This window comes from Paramisgurnus dabryanus, chromosome 1, assembly GCF_030506205.2.
Source record: "Paramisgurnus dabryanus chromosome 1, PD_genome_1.1, whole genome shotgun sequence".
Taxonomy (NCBI): Eukaryota; Metazoa; Chordata; class Actinopteri; order Cypriniformes; family Cobitidae; genus Paramisgurnus; species Paramisgurnus dabryanus.
Window position 1 is genome coordinate 68,611,550 of NC_133337.1, and position 27,290 is coordinate 68,638,839.

Sequence of the window (27,290 nt, forward strand, 5' to 3'; positions counted from 1 at the left end):
GCGATAAATTTTTTTAGAGGTCGTTACAACAACTGAGCATGCGCACAGATTGGCAAGCGCCTCATAGCTCCTCCCCCAGTGGAATTTATCGATTGAAGACTGGCTCTTTACCTGGAGGGCGGGACTTCCGTCGCCAAAGAGGCTGTCCCCTATTCACTGCTCATCTTCATATTATATATTTATGACTGTAATACCCCACAAAATCCTTGTAAAAGTGTTTAAATCTTAAATATTTTAATTATCAATAAAGGATAATTATCGAAATATAGAAATATAAAAATTAAAAAATATAGCACATTTATAAAAAGCATAATTTTTACTTAAAGTTTTCCAGATATTTGACAATTCTGTTGCAGTTATCCACATGCATTCCAACTTCTGGAAATAAAATTGAAATTGGGTAGTTGAGTGAAGCATAGTAGTTTGTTTAATTTCTGCTTCGAGAAAGGCATTGAGGCCATGACAAGAAGATAACATATCCAGCATCCAGTTGACCACATAAACATGCTTTATTTCAACATCCAAAATAATTAAAAACATCTCGAAATACTATACATGTACAAAATAAGTACAGATCCTTTGCTGGAACCATTTGAGGGTCTATTTCATCTGTGGTTTTCTTTTTGCCGCCTCAATAAAATAGTTTTTTTTAATTTTTTTGAAAAACCTTTCACTAAAAACAAATCAAACAAAAAACCCAAAATAAAATTAAAAGGTGTGCATTGCATTTGGAAAGAAGAAATAAAATCTAGAAATGAGGGGGGCAGCGGCATGTACAGAAAAATAAAACTGAAAGCAGGGGTCTCGGAAAGTGGAGGAACTGGCAATCAGTCCATTCACTCAGCCCTTTATCAAATTATGTGCAAATTTACAGTTACCAATCCAGCGTTTTTCTCTCTTCTGACACTTTGATAAGAGCAGTTGCATCACATTGACAGCAAGACATTCTGTTGACATTTAGCACCAAAAAGGCCCTGCAACTGACAGTAAAAAAATGAATGAGCTTGTTTTCTTTCTAATACATACCATAGACAGGACCTATATAGAGAAAGTAGCACCTTTTCATCCCTGTTACTTGTTTTTCACTTTTACATCTAACAAGGGATTCTTGCTAGAGTAAAGAAACTGCCCTCACACCCCCCAAAACTTTGTTACATGCGCTTTTTTGTCCTGAGGTAGCCATTATATCAAGATGACACTGTACCATTTTACCTAAATTTTGTTCCCTGTACGATGTTTTTCTCACTTTTAGTTAGAAGGAACAAGACACTTGGCTGTTGTTTGTCATATTTATTCAACTCCAGAGAATGGTACATTAGCATTTGCTTGTTTTCATTGTCCTTTCGCAGTGGTCAAAAAGAATGGCAAAAAAGTCACTGGTATTTTTTGATTGGGTGATGTTTTTCTTTAAACTCCAGGGGGCGGGGCATTTTACAAGTATATATTACTTTCTTGTTGTCAGCTGACGCAATGGATGCTCGCTAAGTGTCCTTGATGTTGATGCTGGTTGATGTAGTGGTCCTCGATTTTGTTTAAAACATAACATAAGGAACGTAATTCACAACAAGCACCGTCCTTGGAAATTCAGGTTTAAGCACATGGACCGATTGCAGCCGAATAAGAGTTTGTTTGTTTTGTTTTTATGAACAGGAAAAGATTTGAAGATGACTGCTAGAAAAAAACAGCAAAGTCATGTCCAGATATTTCTTTTTACAAGAAGCAAACTGGGCCAACTTCTACACCGAATTCCTGATCGGGAGCACCAATGTCCATAGGAGCGATATCAATGATTGGCAGACGAGATGTTTTTGTTGTCTTATAGTCAATGACTGTCTTGCCCCATGTGCCAGTGTGTGACTGTGGAATAAAAAAAATCAGCAATTAAACACCGTTTGCGATATATTGTATAGATTTATACAAAAACGTCAAAACGAAACATCACAGACAACCAGAGAGAAAAGCCATTCTCAGAAATAAAGGGACGCTCACCGTGCAACCATCCTCGCTGACTCTGTATGTAAAGCGGCTGTTGCCCTCCGCTCTGATCTCGATATCGTTGGAGCCCTGCAGGAGCAGAGCCTTCTTCAGGTTGCCTGTGGTCTCGTCCATGTAGGCGATGCTGTTCTTGCAGTGGTAGGTGATGTTCTGAGATGCCTCGTTGGACATCAAGCGCATGAAGGTCAGCTGAATGTTGACATCCTCTGGGTCTGAGCCCTCACTGCCATACTGGAACTGTGGAGGACCAGGAGAATATTACTTCTTGAGCTTGTCAGGTAAGATCATAATGAAATATCATGGGGTCCAAAAGAGACTTATGTATATCAATAATCCTGTCTGTGCCTACATGATGCCTTACACCCAACATTTGAGCGCAAATTAGTGCATAAGTCCTAATTCTTCACTGTTTAACATCATTTGTATTCGTATCATTTAAGTTTTCTTTTATTTGATCTTAAAATGAAAGTTAAACCCCATGTGGACTTTGTAATACTTTTGTTAATGCTAATACAACCGTTATATGGAGGCCAATGTGCACAAAACCTTGCATATGACTGAATCATATGTTTTATGAATAAACTTACAATGGAGAATAATTATTTCTATAAATGCAATGACAAGAAGCATTGCTTCCTGTCTCAACCTGTTGTTTTTATGTACCTGGAAGCCATTGGGCATGGACTCTCCGAACCACACATGCTTCTTCTCTCTGATGTTCTTGCTAGTGTACCAGTTCTTCATGGGTATGGAGGCCTGAGATGGGTGGACGCAGGTCTGTCCAGTCTCCATGTTGCAGAAGACCTTGATGGCATCCAAAGGAGAGCCCTGGTTGGGATCCACCCAGTAGAAACCTTGCAGGAACAGGCACATGTGAATTATTTTGCATCTATTATTACAGCAGGATGTTGGACACATTTTTTGAGCTGCTTAAACATACCGCTCTTTCCACCAGAATTGCACATCCTGAGGTCACGGCACATGCGGGCAGGGTTGGCCTGTGTTCCTTCGGGGCTACGGATGTTCTCAATCTTCTGACTCAGAGATTTAAGGGTGGTGTCCACCTCAGAATCACGATCGCGAACGTTAGCATCGTCAGCTCTGTAGCCGCCTCCACGCAGAGGATCGTGGGCCTTCTCAGGCTGGGGCATGGGCAGGAAAGGCTCACCAATGCCAGAGGGTCCAGGGGGTCCTGGAGGTCCAGGAGGACCAGGAATACCCTGGGTAAGAGAGATAATGGACAATGGTGTACATCTTTCTAGACAGAGCAATACTGTAGCAATACTGTGATTATGTTATTTCAAAATCCATATCCTGTGGGACTTACAGAGGGTCCCATTTCTCCACTGCGACCACGGGGTCCAGGGGGTCCAATAGGTCCAGGCAGACCATTCATGCCATCCTTACCAGGAGAACCATTAGAGCCAGAAGGACCCTATAACCACAAGAAAAAAAAATGCTTATCTTATGGTATATAATCCACAATGAGAAGATTGGATTAATTCTACTTATTTGAAAAAAAAAAGACAAAATGTAATGCGTATTTTAAGTCAAAAACCGGTATGTTGTGTTACTTACACGAGGTCCAGCGGGGCCAGATGGTCCAGCGGGACCTTGGTCACCATGAGATCCCTAAAACATTTAAATTGAGTAAGAATTTTCAGTATTACAAAATCAACTTAGGTGTTTAGATAATATGTGGATCGTTTCAGATTCATTTGACATTATGTGCTGACTTACAGGGGGTCCAGGAACTCCAGCCATTCCAGAGAAACCACGGTGTCCCTTCATGCCTCTCTCTCCAGCCTCTCCAGCCTCACCCTTGTCTCCACGTGCACCAGCTGGACCCTGCATACAGAGCAAAGTTGATCAAACTGGTGATTGACTGCACAACACAGTACTATTGATATAAATTATTTTTAAAACTCATACCAGAGCACCACGGGCACCAGCAGGACCAGCGGGACCAGCAGGACCGGCAGGACCCTGGAAAAAAAAGGAGCAATATTTTATATATTATATTATGTATCTTTTTGCCTTGCATGTAAAGCTGCTTTGAAGCAAGGAAACATTGTAAAAAAATAAGCAATATACAAATAAATGTGACTTGATCTTATGTTTTCTTTTTGGTAAAAAATAAAAGGTACACTGTAAAAAATACTAAAAACTTACAGACTCTCCACGATCACCAGGTTTGCCAGATGAACCCATGGGGCCAGGGGGACCAGCCATACCAGGTTGACCAGGAGGACCAGCATTACCACTCTCACCACGGTCTCCCTATAAAAACAGGGATGAAACAAAAGGTTTGTATTCACCTTATAAATAAACATATTTATATGCATCACAATGCTATGTAAGAGATAAAAACAGATGTAGAGTCAATCAGACTGGCAAGGTTTATTATGCATTAATGACTGGATATTTGCACATTAATGTGCTTATTATGCAGAAACTAACTAAATAAATAAACAGAATTTTTTAAAATTTGATTATTTACAGATTAGCTTAAAGTCTTCTTGAGAAACTAGCATATTTATATAAAAATCGGTGTCTTAAGAAGTTTACAATAACACTTTCAGTTAACAATTTTACTGGCATTATTTTCTCTTGCACAGTGCTTAAAGCAAAATTAAGGCATAAACCAAAGGTGGAAAGTTTAGATAAAATGTGGATGTCCTTGTGCTCACCTTGGGTCCAGGTGAACCGTCACGACCAGGAGCACCGTCATGTCCAGGGTTACCCTGCAGAGAAAGATGGGTGTCAAGGTAAAATTGACCTCATTATGGCATGCAGCATTTCACCACTATGTTCTCTGATTAAAAAAACTTTACACTATAGTATCTTTCAGGAATAAAGTCAGTCATTTCTTACCTCGCGTCCAGCCTCACCAGTAGCTCCACTCAGTCCAGGTGGACCCATAGGTCCAGGTGGTCCACGTTCACCAACAGGTCCAGTAGGTCCTTGCTTTCCTGGCTCTCCCTAAGGTGAAATAAATTAGTGTGGATTAATAATCATTAAATATGACAAATTTCCAATTAACAAAAGGAATTCAACAAGTAAACCTGTATTTTATTCATTTATTATGAATTGATTGGAACTAGTAAATGTCTCATTTCAGGCATGTGTGTTTTCAGGCTGAGGTTTTAGGTTTAAGTGTCTAAAGAGCATTTCATTGTGCAGAAAATTTGATGTGAAGCAGAATTGTAGGATGATGTCATAAAAATTCTAGACTTTTTAGCGCACGTGCCAAACTGTAAGATTTAAATTCTTACATCTTCTGTGTGTAAATTTTGTCAGCATAAAAGGGTCTTACATACTGATGAAAGATCATTAGATTAAAGCATTTATAAGATACCTATTAAATATGATAGAAAACTTACAGATGGTCCTGGGAGACCACCGAAACCTCTCTCACCCCTCTGTCCAGGAAGACCAACGATACCACGGCCTCCAATAACACCAGGTGGTCCAGGAGCTCCAGCGGGACCCTTAAAAATCAGACAAGAAAGAAAACTGAAAGGTTACTTTAATATTGTTAGACTTACATGGTTTCTAGCAACATATATCTGTAGAACATTAAGCAAACCTTATAAAAAGGCATTGCAGATTGCTGAAATCATGTTAAGTGTATGTTTACACCAAAAATGGAAAAGTTTTTCTATTGCGTTTTTGACAATTGTTAAAACGATCTCCAATCACTCAAATGTACTAAAAACTGCTGTATTATGCACGCAGAACATTGTTCTGTACAGTAAGTGAACACCTAAAATGCTTTTTGTTTTTAGTTGAAAATGTTATTGTGTAAACAGCCTCTAAAATGTTGAAATAACAGTGACACTGACATTTTTATGCTTTTGGCAGATATGTAAAAAACTTTTCAGTATGTGTGTTTCCTGGGGATTTGAACCTATACCTTTTGTGGCGCCAACACAAAGCTCTAGCTGTTGAGCTATTAATGTTGTTCCAATCTACAGTCTATGAAGGAAATATATAAATCTAATCTAAATGTGCAGTCTAATTGTTCAACAATATTATTATTTGTAGCTTTGGCCTAATTACTTACAGCAGGGCCATCAGGACCACTGCTACCCCGCTCTCCAGAAGGTCCTGGGGGTCCAGCAGCACCAGCCTCACCAGGGCGACCAGCGGGTCCCTTCTCACCACGATTTCCTCTTGGTCCTTCTTTACCAGCAGCACCAGTTGGGCCAGGGGGTCCAGAAGCACCCTAAGATAAAATGGGGGTGTTATTTTTATCAACTTTATGCTATGTAAAGATTTATTTTATAAAAGATTTGCTTTATGAAACATTACTTACAGAGGGGCCTGGAGGTCCAACTCTTCCAGCAGCACCAGGGAAACCAGTAGCACCCTATGCAGAAAGAAAGAAACCGTGACCACTTAACAGCAAACTTTTGTTAAAAAGATCTTTTGAAAAAGATCTTTCAAAAGAAACCCTGCAATATAAAATAATGTTTTAGATGTTATATATAAGAGCTCCAAATACGACGTCGCATATGGAAAATCTGGGTTCCCCTACAAGAGAGGGGGTCCTGCCCCAAAAAAGTGACATCATATACGAAAGCACCTTACCAAATGTGAAAAGGTGTTTTTTTCTAAATGTAAAAATTTCTGTTTTTAAAACTTTTCATCTATTTTTATAAATTTTGCCATTATAAATCAGTGAGTCTGGTTTTCTGCCATCGTCTGAATTCAGCATTTAGCTTTATAATCTTTGCCAGCACTTCTTTTGTAGCACACTATAACATATGCAGTATATTTTGTGCATTGCTCTCAATACTGTAAATCTATGCAGAGTTGATTTGACACATAACATAATCATTTTTTTAGCTGTGTATTTTTGCAAAGTGAGTCTTACAGGACTTCCAGGACCACCGCGAGCACCCTTAGCTCCAGTAGCACCAGCAGGTCCCTGTTAAAAAACAACAGATGGTGCTGTAAATAAACACATTAATCTACATAAACCAGAAAAATTAGTATATTCCCACTAATGCAGGGGTTTTCAGACTATTTGTTGGGAACCACTGTTGAATCACACAGTGGGATAAATTGGATTGCACAACAGCCAAGTCACTTGCAGTGAACAAGACTACAACAGTGTAGTCCAATTAATTATCTTTCATGCTTATAATGTTTTTATAATGTTATCTTAAATGTGGTACTTCATTCATACAATTAAATGGAAAATAAAAACAATGTGTTTCCCAACATACAAAAAAATATATTTTTCTGGGTCTTGAGATTATACATTTTTCGGTAAGTCCTAGAATGAGAAAGTTTGGGAATTTTCTAATGCATTTAATGGTGATTTTCCAAATATCTCACAACACAAGATAATCTTCATCTATAACTACCAGAGATTGAAATCACAATAGAAGGTCTGATGAATGCAGCACCTGTGGGCCAGCAGCTCCAACGGGTCCGGGAGGTCCAGGGGTTCCAGCGTCACCCTTAGGTCCACTGTCACCAGTCTCTCCTTTAGCACCAGGTTGACCGTTGCCACCCTGGATTGAGAAGAGAAAAACTTAAGCTCATCTGGTTGAAGAATGAGTAGTTTACTGATTGAATTAAAGTGGCATGAGATATCACTTATACTCACAGGGGGTCCAGCGAAACCAGCAGGTCCAGGGGAACCAACCTCACCACGCTCACCCTGAGATGACAAACATTTATAATCAGTGTTTTGTATTAAATTGTTCATTTACTGTACATTTTTGCGATATAAAGTTAATAAACAATGTTTCTCTTGGTAAAATGTGAAGCATTGGACATAGATTAAGATTCTTAAAAATAGTTTATTATGCATTAATATTGGTGATTATGGGCATTGTGCTACATTTAATTTAAAAATGCATGGTTTATTTCAACCCATGAGGGGTAAATATTACACAGAACACACCACTGGTTGTTTTAACCCAGCATGTGTTCTGTCCAATATTTACCCAACATGTGTTAAAATAACCCAGCTATTATGTATTATATGGATATTATACATATCAGATATTTGATGTGTTGTTGTGCTGTATTAGGTTTTGAGAAGCATACTGAAAACTTACAGGGGAACCACGAGATCCAGTCAATCCAGGAGGGCCAACAGCACCAGGCTCTCCCTACAACACAACCACAAGAGGACGACCGCAAACATTATATTACATTAATATATAACATACTATAGAGAAAACAGCACTTCATTTCAGTACTTAATTTTGTAAATGCCTTATAAGTTTTCTGTTTAGCAATAGGAATAAATGGCTTATTGTAGAACAGCCAGGGCACAGAAACCATTTTTATGGTAAATGACTTTGACATGATTCATAATTATAGATGGAAACATACAGTTTGTTTGCTGTATTAGTAAGGTGGATGTTTTTGTATTGACTTTTCTGTACCTTCTCACCAGGACCACCACTGGGGCCAGGAGGTCCAATAGGGCCAGTCATACCACGCAAGCCATCCTTACCAGGGGCACCATCAGGTCCTTTGGGTCCACCATCACCCTGAAGAGGAAAGACAATTGTTTAGACCAAAGTCTCTTATATCATAAACATTGCAGGTGGGACTAAAGCTAGCACTGTGTCATTTTTGTGACTACGTTTTGATCAGAATTGTTCCCTTGTGTAATGTGTATTCATCTTGAAACCAATCTGACCAATCCGAATAGAGTATTCCAGAAATCCATATATTATAATACTTACTCTTTCACCTCTGCCTCCAGGCATTCCACCAGCACCTCTCTCTCCGGGCATTCCCTGCATTCCTGAAGGACCAACACCACCAGGAGCTCCAGCAGCGCCAGGCTCTCCCTACACACACAGCCATATATTTATAGATCTCTGCAAATATAATTAATTTGAGTTACAATGCTAATGAATTGGGAGTCTTACCTTAGCACCATCATTACCAGGAGAACCAGGGGCTCCACGAGGACCGGGAGGACCAGCAGCGCCATTGCCACCACGCTCACCAGGGAAACCTCTATCACCCTAAGCAAAATGTTTAGGAAATTTTAAAATTTCATTGAAACAAACAAGTGAGGTCAACAATAAGGTGACTGTTCACCACAAAAAATTTTCTATGATTAGATGAAAAATGCTATCAAAGTTAAACAAAACATTTTTTGAGCCATTTTTATATGAACATTATCTTAATATTCTTGCTCCTGAAACAAGATATCTTAATATTCACCTTATACTAGCTTGAAAAATATCTCTAAAACCTTAAGATTTTCAAAATACATTTTCTTTATGTTTTCTGTCAGTGTTAGGGTGGGAGGTTTCTGTCAGGAAGAAGATACTCACTCTTGGGCCTGAAGGACCAGAAGGACCAACCTCACCAGGAACACCCTGACAAGTTAAACAGAAGATAAGTAATACTGACCAAACACAGGGATAATATAACTGAAGTAGTAAACCTGTATTTGTTACTTTAAATGTGATTGTTGAAAAGAAGTTAAGAAGTAAGAGTAAGTTGAACACTATAAGTAATTGTTATTGCTACAACAAGTTATGTTTACTGTACATTATACTGTACAGTACTGTATATCATATTATTAAAATTACTGTAAGTTAGTGCAGGAGAAAAAAAATAGACTGCTTAGCTTACAATAACTAGACACTCCTTGAGCTTACATAGTTAACAAAGATATTAAGTATTAGTTCACACCTGTTCACCAGGTTTGCCGCTCTCACCAGTTGCACCCTGTGTACCTGGTAGTCCCTGTAAGAGAATTAAAGTGAATTAACTAAATGGGTTCAATAATATAATAATAGTAAACCAAATCAATCAAAGTCTAACCAGTAAATGAAAACTAATACATTTAGATTATACTGGTATTTAAATGCATTCATGTGCAGGTGAAAATGTACCTGGAATCCAGGACCGCCAGCAGGTCCCATTTCTCCCTTATCTCCAGCAGGTCCCTATGAGATGACAGAACCAAAAAACAAATTAGAGCGAAACAGTAATAGTCTACATTTATGGCAGAAATAGTTTTTAGCACCTTTAAATTAATTAAATATACATACAGCAGGTCCAGAAGGTCCAGGAGCACCAACATCACCATCCTTGCCAGGAGCACCCTATATAAATACAAAGCAAAAATACAATGCTTAAAATGTGAGCAGAAAAATATAAACAGAGGATTCAAAGTAAAATGTACTTAAAATTAAATTGTTTTTTCATAGTAGCATAAACTTTAAAAACAGAACTGTAAGTCAGTACGCACCAGGGGACCAGGAGGTCCGGCAACGCCTCTCTCGCCAGGTTTACCAGATTCACCCTACAAAAGAACAATAGATGCTATAAATAATACGAATAATAAACTCAATGCATGTACTTAAAATGTACACGATTTGTAAAATCAGACATTGATGAAGAAATGTATAAATGTATTCATAGTAATGTATATATGTATGTATGTTATAGTGTAACTTACATCAGTTCCCTTGGGACCAGGGAATCCCATTATGCCAGGTGCACCACGAGATCCAGCAGGTCCTGCTGGTCCTGGGCGGCCATCTTGTCCAGGGGCACCCTATTGGAAGAAGCCACACAGACCCAATCATTTTTAGCACCTTCAGTCCAAAACATATAACCCACAATTATAGGAGAACAAACTGTATGTACTGCACAATACAATACTGATTTAAGTTTTAGGCACATTAGATGCTTTACCAAAAATATATGTATTTTTGCTTTCTTTATGTTAGTAAGAAGTATTAATATAAAATGACAAACATTATTTGCCAACTGTAAATTAAGTGAGATACAGGATATGTTGTCACAGTTTTTGTAGATTTAGGATTTGTCTTGATGGTGAGATCCGATCTCTGTATCACTTTATTATTATAATATATGCAATTATTATAGTGATAACATTAAATTCTGCATAATCGCATGTAACCCTAAACCAAACACTACAGTAAATACATGATGCTAATTATAAATACTTTGTACTTTGGTATTAGAAAAAATGGTCATTGTCTTATAGTTGTCAATAGTTGTATGTGCACCATTTAGGTACAGATATGTATACATTTGGTACAAATATGTACTTCTGAGATACTAATATCCAATTTTTGGCACTAATATGTACCTTTGAGGTACAATGATGCACTCTTTGGTACCAATATGTACCTCTGAGGTACTAATATGAACTCTTTTGGGTGGTTTCCAGTCCCAGACTAAAATGCATGTTTGAGCTGCCTTAATTTAAAAATAACATATCTTAACATATATCAGTGCCATTGTTTTGTCTCAAATTGCACACCAGTAATGTTTTTTGTTAGGTTGGTTTGTAAAGGCCTGGTCCTGGATAGAGAACTTTTTTTTCTGACAGTGCCTTAAAATAAAGTGTATTTAACATGCTTAAGTTTAACATGCTTAAGACATTTGCCCTGCACTGTATGTTTTGGCTTTAAGTCAAACCATAGCATTCAAGCTACACATTTTATGAATAATGTCCATGCATTTCCTGAGAAATCATGACCATATCATTAAAAAGCTGCCTCTGTCAGCATTTCTAAATATTCATGTACTGTATATCTGTAAATCATAAAAGATAAATAAATATCTTGTAAATGGTTTAATACAATATATGACTTACGAGTGCTATGTTCCATATAAATAAAAACAAGGTAATAAATAGTGCTGGGCATAGATTAATCTAGATTAATCTAATAGAAAATAAAAGTAATTTTTTGCATTATATATGTACATATAAATACATATATGTACATATACATAAACACACATTCATGTATGTATTTAAGAAACATTTACATGTGAATATATATTTATTTATATATATATTTATTAAAAAAATATATAAATAAAACATTTCTTAAATGTATGTATATTTATGTATGTATGTATGTATGTATGTATGTGTGTGTTTAAATATACATAATATTTACTCATATATAAGGCAATTTTTTTTATTTTGTATGAAATAAATCTAGATAATTCTATGCCCAGCTCTAGTAATAAATTATATGCTGCTTACAGCTGGTCCAGCTTTGCCATCAGGTCCAGGGCTTCCAGGGGCACCAGTCATACCCTAAAATAAACAGAAAACATGTGGGATGAAAATTCTGACTCTTTATACATTGAAATGATTGTGAAATCATAAAGCGTGGCCAATATCTCACCTTTGATCCGGGCAATCCTGGCTCTCCAGGGCGACCAGCCTCTCCGGTAGATCCTTGAGCTCCCATTGGTCCATTAGCACCACGGTCACCCACGGCGCCCTAAAATATAGAATTAGGAAAGACAATAATAAATATTAGTATTTCAGCTACTGAAATCTGCTACAGGACCCTGGACAGCTCCCTGGCAACAAGCTGCTATTAGTGTGAGATAAAGTCAAAGCAGTCAGGACTGAATTTACTACCGTTGAGTTGTACAGAGTTGTACTAGTTTTCAGTTATCAGTGTGAATATCAATGTGGATTTAAAAGTATATTAAACGAAATCTAGAAAATGTAAACCAAAGACTAAACAGGAGGCATTTTCTGAAGAGTTTAATGGCTCAGTATAAACAAGAGACTCAGGTGTAACAGTCAAAAAACTAATTTTTTTTTATTGATGATCGAGAGGGTTAAAACAGGTGCAAGCTTTAACACTGGGTTATGTTTGTAAATTAGGTTACTATTCTGTGTTGTGTGGACTGGACTGTATGTTAACTTTTTTTGTGTGAATGACTTAAGGGCAGTACTAAAATAAAAACAAACCATATTTTTCTTACATTTTCAATGTTTTTCCCATTCTGTAAACTATTTCTGTTGTTGGTGGTGTAACTGAATATAGTCATGTCGATTAAGACAAATATTTAAACAATTATTAGTAAAAAAATCAATTTACATTTTTATATTTTTGACTTGAATTCAGTGTTGTTATAAGAAGCATTTTAGGTATCCTGACTAAAAATGTAATAGTGTGCATAGATTAAAATACCTCTACAGTAAACTTAAAGAATATAATATGCACAGTCTGTAAAGTACTGTATTGATTATTTTATGAATAAATATTTAAAAATATAGTGACTTGCCAATGGTCCAGGTGCTCCATCAGGACCAGGAAGACCACGGTTGCCAGGGGCACCCTTTTAAAGGATAAAGACAAAATATGAGAAACAAGAATTCTTAAATGATTACTTGCAAAATATATGGTAAAACCCACATATATTTTTTGTAAATTAAACTTACACGGCCACCAGCGGGTCCAACAGGTCCGACACCACCGGGCTCACCACGAGCTCCTCTCTTTCCCTCCTCACCACTAGGCCCTGCAAGACCCTGAACTCCAGCTGGGCCCTATGAATGAGGAAAAACAACTATTACTGTATATATAACAGCTTAGGTCTCTGTATATTTAAAAAATATATATATAATATGAAACAAAATGTTATGAAATAAGAAATGCTTCAAATCAAATGAATTTGCAACTTACAGGTTCTCCCTTAGTACCGGGTTCTCCCTTAGGGCCTTGAGGACCAGGATCACCCTGGAAAATTAGCAAAAGTCAAATAACATATTTATATTTAGAGAAATACACTAAGAGCAACTTCAGATCCTACAGTAGCGTATGACATAACCTCAAATTTTTAATCACTTTTCCAAATCTTTTACATCTTAGTCACACCGCTTCTAATCTCAATTATAAAAGAAAAAATTTGAAAGACAGAAACTAAAGCATTGAAATGTATTACTACACCCTTCATGTATTCATAATTAAATTAGTGGCATACATACATTGTTACCCTTGGGGCCAGGACCACCGTTGGGGCCAGAAGGTCCAGCTGGTCCACGGGAACCTGGGAAACCAGGAGCACCAGCAATGCCAGCAGGACCCTACAATTAAAAAGGGCAAACAATTTGAGTCAGCTGTGATTAAAACTAGCCCATGTTAAGTAATAGAAATTTATATACACTGGATAATAATAAAGATCTGTGAGAAAAATAATACTTACAGTAGGACCTTTGCCACCGGGAGCACCATCAGATCCAGGGGCACCCTATATGGTAAAACAACAAAAAGAAACTAGTGTTAAAGCTAATAGCCAAAACGCTTTTTACAGGTAGTAGTGATATTTTAAAGTTAGCGAGCAATATTTAATTTTTTCTTTTTCAAAAACTTTCTGCAATGAATTAAACTGCTTAACTCAACTCGATTTAATTAATAATATCTTAGATCTATTTTTTTTTTACAAACGTATTAAAATTTGAATGATTTGTTTAAAACTTCTTTTTATATATATATTAAAGGTGCACTATGTAACTTTTAGAAGGATCTCTTGACAGAAATGCAATATAATATACATAACCATATTATCAGTGGTGTATAAAGACCTTACATAATGAACTGTTATGTGTTTATAACCTTAGAATGAGATGTTTTTATCTAAATACACCGCGGGTCCCCTTACATAGAAGTTGCCATTTTGCGCCGCCATGTTTCTACAGTAGCCATAAACAGACAAACTGCTCTATAGAGCACGTTTTGTCACTACGTTGTCTCAAATGACAACATGTTTGTCCTGTGGTGGCTACCGTGGCTTCTCTATGCGTTTCGAAAGGGAGGGGTGAGCTGTGTACTGAGCTGTTGGTTACAATTCGCAATCTCACTGCTGGAGGCCACTAAAATCTACACACAGCACCTTTAAATTATGATAATTATATTATGAAATAATTTAAATGTTAAATTATTAAATTATTATCTTTTTTAGTCATTCATTACCCTTATTTGGGTTTACAACTCTCATTTCAATTTAAATAGGCACCTTTTTCTGATAATTTTTCATTTAATTCTTGGTCGCAGTATGTAAATACTTACAGCAGGGCCAGCAGCACCAGCAGGTCCAGGGTTACCAGGCTCACCACGGGCTCCTTGAGGTCCATCTGAACCACGGCCTCCAGCAGGGCCAGTTTCTCCCTAATAAGGGCAAACAGAAAGTGAGCAAACTTGTTCACCTGTCAGTGTGTACATGCACATAAATCGGTTAATATTTATTTGTAGGTATATTTGCACTTAAAAGAATAACAAATGAACTGTATAGTTAAAACCACGCTATAGTAAACATTGAATAATACAGTATAGTAATCTTAGAAAGATGCTTAGTAATCAAATAGCAATCATAGAAACTATACAGTAGTATTGTTTATTATAGTATTGTCTAACAGCATCGGATTGCCTTACTTTCATGCCAGCTGTTATAGCTGTACCAATCTATTTCCACAGACTAATTTTTTCAGAACGAGTAATTTTAGGAGCTTTCGTACCTTAGCACCAGCACCACCAGGGAATCCAGGAGGTCCAGCAGGTCCAGTGGATCCCTAAAGTAAAAGAAAAGAAAAATACTTTATAATAACAAACATTGATAACAAGTCTCATAAGTTTTAATTCCAATAAACAATTGTTTTGGGTGTAGGGTCTAAAAAAATGTTAGGTTGTTTTAACCCATTGTTGGGTCAAATATAGGCAAACCCTACTGTTTGGTTATAAATAACGCTAGGCTAGGTTGTTGTCACCCAACTATGAGTGTAATATTGTAGTTCATTATGAAATATCAATAGCTCATCATTAATCAAACCAAACTAAATTAACTACCTATTTGTATATCTCATCTTGGTTTTAGCATCAGTGAACATTAAATTGCATTTGTGGATAGATTTATTAAATAAACACTATCAGTAGATTCTAAGATGTAAAGACAGTAATTACAGTTTTAGTAGAGACTTACGGGAGGACCAGCAGGACCACTGTTGCCATCATTACCACGTGCACCCTGCAGGAAATCAAAAAAAGATTACAATCACCCATTATCCAATCATCTTTATGAACTGTAATGACACCCATAATACAGTACCTTCAAGCATTAAATAAGTAATTAAACCCTAATGAACCCTCAACAAAAAATCTGTACACTGTATAGGTTAACAATTCTTGGACTACAGCTCTACACCTCCAGAACAGTTTTAGTGATCTTGCGGTATCATATTGTTTGTCAGCTCTATATGTCAGTGGCATATAAATAACTTTAAAGGGTTAAACTATTTAGTTCTGGATTTTGAAATGTATTAAGACGAGTTACTTGAGATGATTCACTAAAGGTGGATAGTTTGGACATTTAAACAACATCACTATTATAATTAAACTCTATGCTAGAGTACAGTGTCAGTAAAAAAAGACACTTTATAATAAATGTATCCAATAGCTATGATGTATTCTGTTGATTATTAGTTAGAAAGTTAATCAGTTAAAAGGTAGCAATGTCATAAAAGCTCTACATTTTTAAAATCTCCGCTCTACAGACCCTGGTTGAAACCATTAACCATGGTTTAATTATCGTAAAAATGTGATAACCATGTTTTTTGCCATTATAGATATAATCTGTATTGATTTTGCAACAAAAAAAAAACATGGTTAAACTATTGCAACTGTAGCAAAACCATGGTTTTACTATAGCAGTGTTTCTTAAACTTTTTGGTGTATGTCCCCCGCAATGTGTAGGGTGCAACCCTTTGCCCCCTCATAGAAAATTAATAACAAAAAACAATCTCAAACTTTTTGAATTTGAATTGAAACAATGTAGTGCTGTTGTTTAGCCGCCTTATTTTTCTGAGGTTTAATTGCACAGAATGGTCCCCTGGCACCATTTTATTGTATTTTATAAAATCAAACTGGGGGCCCCCTGGCACCATCTTGTGAACCACTGAACTATAGTAACAGTGGTTTTTAGTTGAATTTGCAGTAAACCATGGTTAGTTTTCATAAGGAACCTGATCATAGTTTGACATAAGTCACATTCTCATTCGTCCTCCACCACTGAGGACTTAATGCATTAACGGCTTAAGATAGTACAGTGTATTGGCCTAATAGGGAAATGTGTCCAATTTTAATGCCCACCACATAATCTGAGTAATATATGGATATTCATGGCACTTACTGAAGGGCCAGAAGGACCAGGACGACCTCTCTCACCAGGCAGACCACGAGGACCCTGAAAGAAATAGATGGGAGAGGAAAGGTAAGAACAATCTTCACACAAACTTCGGATCTCACCTTAAATAAAAGCTCAGTCAGTCACTCACCATGAGTCCAGGAGCACCACTCTCACCGGGGATACCAGCCTCTCCCTGTTATCACAGAAGAGACACAATAAATAGAGAATCAACATTGTCAAATTCAGAGTACAAATGCACACAGCGAATTTGTGCATAAAGATGCCAGTTACCTTAGGTCCAGCAATGCCACTGTCTCCCTTAGCTCCATCTAGACCAGAGAAACCCTGTAAGGGTTAACAGACAATACCGTTATTTGAATAGAATAAAAAATAATTCACAGAAATAAATAATATTTAATTATATTGCAAAGAAAAATATAATAAATATATAAAATTACAATAAAGTATTATAAACAGAAAATGTGCATAAACAGTGTATATGTGCAGTCATACTTACTCTGTGTCCCTTGATGCCAGGAAGTCCAGGGGTTCCAGGAAAGCCACGAGCACCCTGTGAAATAAATGTAATATACATTACATAAACATCTGATTAAGTTTATATGTCCTATTCATCATGTTTGTTATTATTCTTAATCCTGTGTGTACAGGTGTGTAAAAAGTGGCATGAGAGTAAAACATACCTGAGGGCCAGCAGCTCCACGCTCACCGGGACGACCAGCTTTGCCAGGCTCACCCTGGTAAGGAGCAGAAAAGAGGTAAGAAGTGGGAATGAAGAGAGTGAAAAGGACAGGAACAGTACCTAGACCTGCATGTTGAAGCATGCATTACCGCATAGCTGTTTGTACTACTATAAAGTATGTAATTTACATGTTGAACATATAACATGGAGGCAAACGTTCAGCTTTGACTTGTATTTGACCCATCTAAGGTCTGGATTGAGAATAGATTAACCAGAGACTGTAATCAAGAGTAAAGTACTATAACATGAAATCAGTATCATCACAGCACAGTTTGAGACATTGTTGAGAAATGACTACTGTGTGTTTCTCTGGAGAAATGTCTGAGAAGCAGGACACTTAAAAGTTAACCCACACTTCTTTCACTAAGAATACATTTTATCTTTATCTAATTTCTGAAAATGACACTTAATGTATGTTTTATGTAAGCAAAACTCACATCATCTCCATTCTTTCCAGGAGGACCAGCAGGGCCGCGAGAACCCATTGGACCCTACAGAAAACAGGGGAAGACAGTTTTCACAAGTTGCTAATGTGTATTTGTATATGTAATATTTGTGTGTAATGGTGTTCTATGATTTTCTAGATATTTTCAAATGTGAATAATGAATATTTTGTATAGTAAAATTAATTTGTGTTTATATAAAGTGATTTAACAAGATCACAAGAAGCTGAAAATACTCACAGGAGATCCGGGCTCACCGGGCTCGCCTGGGGGTCCAGGGAATCCCTGAGGGCCCTAAAGAAACCAGAAATGCAGGACAGTCACATATTAGATAAGGAGAAGAAAGCTTTCTCTGTTCCCAATACAGATCAGATCAAAAACTTCTTTATCGATTTGTAAACTTATTTAAAAAATATATCTTCCTCACTGACTTTTAAATTTGTACGTTTTATTTTGATCAGGTTTCATTGTCCTATGGCTAATTTAAACGTGCTTTATAAAAAATGAACTTGAATTACTGAGTAATGTCATTGATTGACATTTCTTATGACTATTCATAAAGAAGAGTCAAGGAAAGCTTATTTTTTTACAAATCTGCAACATTTGTAAGGTAAAATACAAAAAATAGTAATGAAATAGACTTACAGGTGAACCTGAAGTTCCAGGGGGGCCACGGGCACCCATTGGGCCCTACAAGACAAACGAATAACAAGGAAAACATCGAAATAAATGAAAAAGAAATAATACTGAAATTACTCTTAAACATTACTCTTAAATATAATAACACCTATACTCATACTATACTATGTATGTTTGTATATGGTAGGCTCATATATTCTTTTAATGACTAATATTGCAGAAGTGAAAAGACCATCATTAAAAAGATTGTGAAACAAAAAACTAAATAGAATGGTCAGTTCTGTTATTGTACAAATGGGTCAAAGTTACTACAGTCAAATACATATTGGCAAAATAATAAGCATAGATCATATTTTGGTCTGTCTCTAATATAAATATTGCAACTATAAGCATACTATATATTGTAACTATATGCATTTATGTTTACCAATCACAGTTTTTAATACCCATATGCTTTTCTAAAACTGTATAAATTAAATTCCAAGATATCAAGTAACATTTTCCATCTGTTTTGGGTGAGACTGTGAAGGAAAACAATCTGTCAATTGCTGTCACAAAGATGAATAGAAGTGTATCTTACTGGTGGTCCGGGTTGAGCTGGTCCACTGGATTTGTCACTGCCATAAGCCATCTGGGAAAGGAAGGACTGTAGGGCAGGACAAGAAGCAGAACTTTATTTGTTATGAAATACAGAGTTATTCTCTCTCAGTTAACAATTTAGTGATTAAATCCCAATGCATTTTCACCTAGCTGAAATAACTAAACCATACCCCCTTAATGCGAAACAAATGCTTTAGCGTACTACATTGTATTATCGCTACAGACAATTGAAACACATTTACTATAAAAGGCCACAGTTTTCACTTTTTTAAATGACCCACCTGCTTTGCATTTTTTTTTCAACTCAGCTTCACGGAAAGTGAGCTGGGAATGGTGGGAGCTGTTCACCTTGCTGGTACTGAACTATAGTGGACATGTTACTCTTGACACCTTCACTAGCTAACCTCACTTTTAACTCTTGTAAAAAATAATTATATTTCGTTTTTTGTACATGCCAAGAGACATACCGATTCTAAAATGACCTAGCATGGAGACCACTGCCAGATTAATGTTTTTACATAGAGACAAACACAGTAAGACTCTGCCAAATCAAATTATAAGGATGCTGACACCACAATTACAGAGTCAAAGTTTTATGAGATCTGAATTAAATTGCTTACTCCGCCACCGAGGCCAGGGTTTCCAGGAGGACCTGGAGGTCCAGGGAGTCCATTTTCTCCGGGAATGCCATCCCTGCCAGGAGACCCTGGGGGACCCTGTCAATCGCATATCACAGATTTTGAGTAACATCAAATTAGCACATAAAATCTCGACATAACTACACATCTCTACAATTTCCTGTTTGTTCAATATGGCTTTAATATGTTAAGATGTATAAAAGGGTACACATAAAAATGCAGTGCTGCTTTCTGAAACTCTTATTTACAATTAGTTTGATAACAGAAAAATATTTTTATTTGATCTAATGTGCTACATAATATAAAGCAGCAAAAATATGTGCTAAATTATGTGTCACCAGATGCATTTTTAAAAATAAAAACCTTAGCTTGTTTCTTGTTACACATGGTGTTATAAAGGTCAAAGGTCAGTCGGACAAGCAGAGGTCAGTAGGTTAGACAAAACCTTAAGTGCTCTTTAACACCATAATTGGTTCCCACATGATCATTTTTTTTTTTAACAAATCTTATCTCATCAATGAAGCCAATAACCAATGTGTTTCAGTTGTTCTAGTCTAACCCAAAAAACTAAAATGAAAGTATTTGGTTTAAACATTATAATTATTTACATACATTACATGTGTATAAAAGTGTACATGCATAGTTTAAAATGATAAACAGGGTCATTCGAAACAAGAATTCTACTCACTGGGTCACCTCTTGGACCAGGATCACCATTAGGCTGAAATTTAAAAGTGACACTACATATTGGTTTATGTTATACATGTACATAACACAAAAAGTGTATTTTTATGTGCATCAGGTATGTTGTGGTTTCATATATGGTATGACAAAGTTTAAGCTAAGTTATGCAGCTTTATATAATATAGATTTGTATTTAACATACATAAATATATAATGCTAGCTAACATTTGCCATTAGAACATAACAGTGATAATAAGAACGTAATATTGCATATTAGAAAAAATGTTTAATATATCCAAACTAACCTCAGGTCCTGGAGGCTCAGGCATTATAGTGCCACCTAAAGAATAAAATAAAATGTATATATATTTTACAACCGTGCCACTTTAAATCACGTTAAGGAAAGCTACAGAAAAAAAATTAATATGGCCATAAAGCGGTTCAAAACGCTTAAATAGTAAAAGACTACAAAATAACTTTAAATGACCAAACAGTTTTACATTGCAATGCTTAAAAGATCATAAACTATCGTAGATGTTTAGATCATATATGCATTCATTTGCAGCTATTAAAGTTTTAATGTATGCAACAATTAATATACTATAATGTATTATGTACTACAGCTCACTAAGCAAAACATTTTAAATAATGCAGTCAGCCTAAGGTTAATAAAAAACAAAAGCAAAAACATCCGTAATCCCTCAGTCCCACGTAAAACATTCCAGTAATGAATCCAATAATGTATTTAAAAATCCCATCACAGGTCTCCAACATGAAAGTGGCGGCAGGCCAATGACAGATAACTCCTGCAGCATGCCGTTAAGCGTTTGTACGCTAGATGGCGACAGATCTAGTGTGAGCGCAAGGTGCGCGTTATAGAAATTAACTGGAGCAAAAGCGTTATGTGTACCATCATCGGGGCAAATGGGGCAGCATTCTCCGTCGGGAATTTCTGGATCGGCACAGTCTGATGTATCCTCGCAGATCACCTCGTCGCACATAACGGTTCCGCTGTCGCAGACGCAGATTTGGCAAGGCTCAGGTTTCCATACATCTTTGTCGTTGTAAAGCTGACCCTCCAACGTACAGCTACCGAATGACACTGTGAATACAAAATATATGGGTTATTTAAAAAATCTATATGATTACCATGTCTTTAATATATTTAGGTAAATAAAAGTATCCTCTGCATACACTGTCAGAGAGTTTGTCGGTAAATATGCCATCTAAGTTAGAGCAATAAGGAATAGTGTGACGTCATATAAACTGGAACACTACTGAGATTTCGCATGACTGTCAAAAATGTCCCAATTTACCTGAATTCACCCAATTTGTCGCAAGTGTGGATCACCAAAACTCACTACAGTCAAGCTGGTGTAATGTCCTGGGTTCATATTATCAATACGGATGGCTTGAGGACAGGCCTCCAACACAATCACCCGTTTTCACATAAGTAATAATAAAGTCAACCATCTGGCGGCGCCAGTGTCTCGTGCAAGGTACCGTCACACCCAAATTACGTCGAGCAACGAAACTATGTCAGCATCGTTAACAAAAGAAAACTTTTCACTTTACCGACATAAAGTTTCTGCTGTGCTTTCAATGGTGAGTGTTTAAATAGTTATTTTTATAGTCAGTCAGCTTGCTCGGTTAAAACTAAATTTAAAACTGTGTTAATCCAACGAGTGCACTTCGTCTGTTATGATTGTAATCCAATATAAGCAGTTATATCCAGTTATCCAAAATGTAAACCGTAAAAATAAAAGAGTTGTATGAGGAAGAGAGTAGGCTACACAAGATACCAAAAGCTCTCTCTCACTCTCTCATCCATGTTGCGTTTATCTTTCTTTGAGCGCATCCAGATGCGCGCGAGCTGAACATGCAAGTGCACGCGCTCAGCAACAATCGCAAGAACGAACACAAGTCCGCGTGCGGAAAGATGCAAGTTAATTTCTAAAATGAAAATGCTGACAAAATGCAGTTTTTCCTCAAAACATTTCCGAAATGTTTCCATTGCAGGTCACTTGCTAGGTTTAGCTGGAAAAAAATCCCCAGACCATCTCTCCAATTTGCGTTTTTCAGTTCACTGTTAAGCATCTTTTCAAAAGCAGATGTAAAAATCATATACTCACTATCATCCTCTCCCTGTCCTCTCACCAAAAAGACCGCTGCGGAGAGCAGCAGCCCTAACCGGATATCCACAAAGCTGAACATGTCTAAATATTAGACATGTAGACTCTTTGAGGCAAGGGGAATCCTGTTTTTGTCCTGAATCATACACGTAGGGTCCGGTCTGTGTAACTCCAATCCAGACCCTTACAGAAACTCCCTACTGCCTAAACAAACGATTGACCCTGGCTTTTATATGCCAAAGTTTTGGGGAGGTCCTGAGTGAACAAGATAACTGCTGCATGTTCAAGTTAAAACGAGTCCCTCCTTCAGCCAAGACTTAGGGCCGCCTTAAAACATGTCAAGCTATTCTGGTTCCTCAATCCTTACAACGTGGACATTTTGAAACATGCAGCAGTGTTTTAAAGGTTCTGGATGTCGTGATGGAAGATGCTATGATCTTTGTGCTTGTGCATAAAAATGGAAAGGTCAGGGATGATTTTCATAGCATATAAGGATTTGAAAGATGAAACTATTGTTTTCTTCATCTTGGGCACACAAGATTCCGTATTTGGGATTCATTTAGGATTTATTATGGCTTTGACAGGTTGCAGCGACTTGTGAACGTTTTCATGCAAACCTCGATTAATAAACTTTTTATTTCGATGTGATTCATATTGAGTATATGATAAGTACTTTCAGATGTATAAAGTTGTAATGATTATTCGGTTAGGAGGAAAATTTTTTATGTTGTGATGTAAAAAGTATAGCATGCACTGGCTCTTAACATGGACCAAACAAACCTATTTGGTTTAAGATTTATGCTCTTCTAGTTATGTTTAACTAGAAGAGCATGGTGATAACAACACCAAGCTCATGGGTGTGATGTCGAAGCACATGTTTTGATCAAATAAATAGGAACGAAGTCACTTTGAATTAAAAAGTCTGCCAAATGCATAAATGTAAACATAAAATAGGTGTTGGTGATCTCTTTTATTGTCTTCATTCTTTCATCCTTCTCACGATGACAACATTTTATACTAAGTTCACAAACATAACATATATAAAATCAATTGCATGTCTGAACATATGACCAAAGCTTAGAGTCTTTTCATTTATCATACGCAATAAGTTATGCACAAACGCGCAGACAGATAGATAGAGCAAGAGAGAAGAAAATTTGGCATCATTTCAAACCATGCTCAATGCTCTGTGGACACGTTGCAACTTCAAGAGCCATGGCCCTGTCTGACCTTCCCTTTCTCACATCTTTAAGTATGTTTAAACATTTATTGCATTAAATATTTACTGTCATTGATGTTCAATGATATGCCTTTTTAATAACAATTGGAATAATGACAGTTGTAACAGTTCAATATTCGTTTTTTATTAATTCCTACTATTAATAATCATCGCAGATAAAAATAATCAACTACGATATTATATTGATAAGGGTGTTTGTGACTGAAGTCACATTTAATTAAAATGCTTTGTTTAGGGGAACTCTATTTTAGGTTCAACACTAGACACAATGCCAAATCTTTATTTTGAATATACGTGAAGGACTATAAAGGAGTGTAGCCTATATTTAAATGCATTCTCACAATGGTTGTTAAATAATACCATTGAAAGGATGCTCAGAAATGCCTGAGAATTGTATTCAAAATATATTCCAAAATGTTACACTGACACACCATGTCTTTGAAGGCTATCATTTTTTATTGTACAGCTGGATCTAGCACCATAGACAGAGACTATTCCAGAAGACCACATGTGAATGCTGGTTAATACACTCAGGCAGATATAAAGTTCAGATGTCCATTAAAGTTGCGATTCAAACATCCATTTAATGACACTGTTAATTAGACCTTCCACATTATATTAATTATATGGCTGATAATATCTGCTGATTGTTTAAAGTTATATATATATTTATATATAACAGTAAAAATGTCCAAAAGTTTATTCATGTCATACTATACTGTAATACTATATTATACTATACTATACTACTGCAATGTTACAATGTTACTATACAGTGCAATAAAATTCTTACTATGTGAATCCTCTGACAGAACAAGTACAAAATTATCCAACATAAAGTGTTCAGTGTAATGCAAACATGGCGATGTGCAAAATCCCAGTTGAGGTATGGTGGACATTTGCTATGTTGTAAGTTTTATGCACATAGTCTGTGTCTGTTGTGATAGAGAAAGAGACAGTGGATGCCAGTCATTCATCAGCCTGATGCCTTGGGGTAGAAGCTGGTCCTGTTCTGAATCTGTCATGATGTTCAATTGGTTCATTTAAATTTCTGTAAATTTAAGAAAGAAACACACTTGATAAATTATAGATCCTCAACTGAGCCAAATAAAACATTTAGATGCAAGTCACTGCACTTTAAAAATGGCTGGGTTATGTTTGACCCATGTTGGGTAAATATTGGACAGAACACACCGCTGAGTTAAAATTGACCCACATGCTGGGTTGTTTTAACCCAACAACCCAACATTGAGTAATTTTTAACCCAGCATTGGGTAATTTTATACTCAGCATGTGTTTTTTCCAATATTTACCCACCATGGGTCAAACATAACCCAGATATTTTTAGAGTGTGAAGAGATCTGAAACATTTACAGTCCACAAAAAAGTGTCCTGGCTCCATATTGCAGATTTGTCAAACATACATCGTAATCAAAGAGCTTTTAAAAACAGAGTTAACTGGGTAATTGTGACAGTCCTAGACAACAGCCAACTAATGTCACAAACAGATAGATTCATTTATGCTGTCTGTTTGCAAGCAAAACAATAAAATAATTAATTCTCTTCAATTTGTGTTTTCATATTGTGACAGTCTAGATCATTCAGTTCAAAATGATATGCTGCTAACCTGTTAAAGTTTAAACATGTAAGGGCGTTTTCACATTAGCACTTTTGGTGCTTACCCAGGTTCGATTGACATCAGAGTTCGGTACATTTGGATGATGTGAACGCTGTCTTCCGAACTCGGGTGCGCACCCGCGAAACGTACTCGAGTCCGCTTAAAAAGGGTGGTCTGGGGTTCGTTTCATGTGAACTCCAGATCGGTTCGCTGCTAATGTGAGCGCAATCGTACCAAATCGCGGAAGTGAACCGCTGTTAATTACCTATTATATGGAATGTCCCACCAAAACAAACGTGTGTGTTTGTGTGCGTGCACTTACCTTGACAACAAAATGCATAGAATGCTTGCTTGAGTTTTGTTCTTATTTTTTTAAACCTTTGGTTTTGTTTTCAAAGAAATAATACAGTGTCGTAGCCACTTGGCTCACAGTGAACACGACATAAAGGGGAGACCACACCAAAGTATCTTTTAAACAAAAGTATATTTATTAACTAAAATATTCATGAAGTCAGTATATGTAAGAGAAAACAAAACTGTTGTGTAAATCAACATAGTGAATGTGTAGTGCAAAAAGGTAAAGAAGCAGGGCTGCAGACAGCCCTGCTGAGAGTCTGCTCGCAAATGCAGTCCTAGAGAGCGAGCCAGCTGGAGAGCACTGATTTTATCCAGCCTCCAATTAGGGCACCAATTAGCCACCTTGGTCCAACCTCCATAGCTCCTCCTGCAACCCAGAACAGAAACAAACCAAAACCAGCCACAAAATACCATACTAACAAAGGGAGAAAGTGGCTGACCCAGCACATTAGAACTGAGGCATCACACCTCCCCCCCTAAAAAGACAGAGACCCATATATAGGAGACTCTGAATCAGTATTTCCAAGCACAAATAACTAAAAATAAATACAAAACATAACAAAAACATTCATTCTGGAAAACTCAATCACACTGATTCATTCATGCCACTCACCCATGAAACACCACTTTCACCTAGATTGATCACTCTCACCCCCAGTCTCCTTCATATCTCACTATCCAGCAATCCTGGCGCCTGGAAAGCAAATTAAGGACAGTAGAGACCAAAAAGACAAGGATAAAGACAGACACAATCATTATGACCCCTCCGGGGCCCGAGATAGTGCATCAGCCATCACGTTCTCAACACCCTTGATGTGACGTATAGACAATCTATATGGCTGTAAGAAAAGTGCCCACCGCATAAGGCGTTGGTTAGCATTTTGCAAAGAGTGGAGAAAAGTGAGGGGATTGTGGTCTGAATATACCACCACTGGATGCAGGCCACCCCCCACATACACATCAAAATTTTGGAGAGCCCAGATCAAGGCCAAAGCCTCCTTCTCAATTGTTGAATAATTACTTTGGTGTCGATTAAACTTGCGTGAAAAATAACAAACAGGTCTATCCACCCCATTTTTATCTCTCTGCAAAAGAACTGCGCCTGCCCCTACCTGGCTTGCATCAACCTGAATCTGAAAAGGTTGATCTAACTGTGGCGCAGCCAAAACAGGTGCAGAACTCAGCAGCAGCTTTGCATTCTCAAATGCCTGCTGACACTCAGG

The 27,290-nt window shown here is 36.9% G+C and overlaps 1 protein-coding gene across 1 annotated transcript; it reads right to left on the bottom strand.

Moving 5' to 3' along the window:
- Positions 1–485: 485 nt before the first annotated feature.
- Positions 486–23,064, bottom strand: col1a1b (collagen, type I, alpha 1b). Its single transcript, XM_065257589.2, has 51 exons — positions 22,853–23,064; positions 21,631–21,822; positions 21,026–21,060; positions 20,725–20,757; positions 20,019–20,114; positions 19,379–19,444; positions 18,805–18,849; positions 18,400–18,453; positions 18,154–18,207; positions 17,658–17,711; positions 17,474–17,527; positions 17,248–17,301; positions 17,105–17,149; positions 16,960–17,013; positions 15,754–15,798; positions 15,293–15,346; positions 14,847–14,945; positions 13,984–14,028; positions 13,766–13,864; positions 13,464–13,517; positions 13,220–13,327; positions 13,063–13,116; positions 12,165–12,263; positions 12,020–12,073; positions 10,451–10,549; positions 10,241–10,294; positions 10,041–10,094; positions 9,882–9,935; positions 9,679–9,732; positions 9,315–9,359; positions 8,901–8,999; positions 8,712–8,819; positions 8,406–8,513; positions 8,073–8,126; positions 7,616–7,669; positions 7,413–7,520; positions 6,875–6,928; positions 6,314–6,367; positions 6,062–6,223; positions 5,379–5,486; positions 4,870–4,977; positions 4,686–4,739; positions 4,168–4,275; positions 3,928–3,981; positions 3,736–3,843; positions 3,574–3,627; positions 3,323–3,430; positions 2,936–3,215; positions 2,659–2,849; positions 1,990–2,232; positions 486–1,857 (listed from the first exon to the last, which is right to left on the bottom strand). Exons 1-51 carry the CDS (start codon positions 22,932–22,934, stop codon positions 1,711–1,713), a joined length of 4,353 nt encoding a protein of 1,450 aa, XP_065113661.2. The 5' UTR covers positions 22,935–23,064; the 3' UTR covers positions 486–1,710.
- Between the last annotated feature and the right edge of the window lie 4,226 nt (positions 23,065–27,290).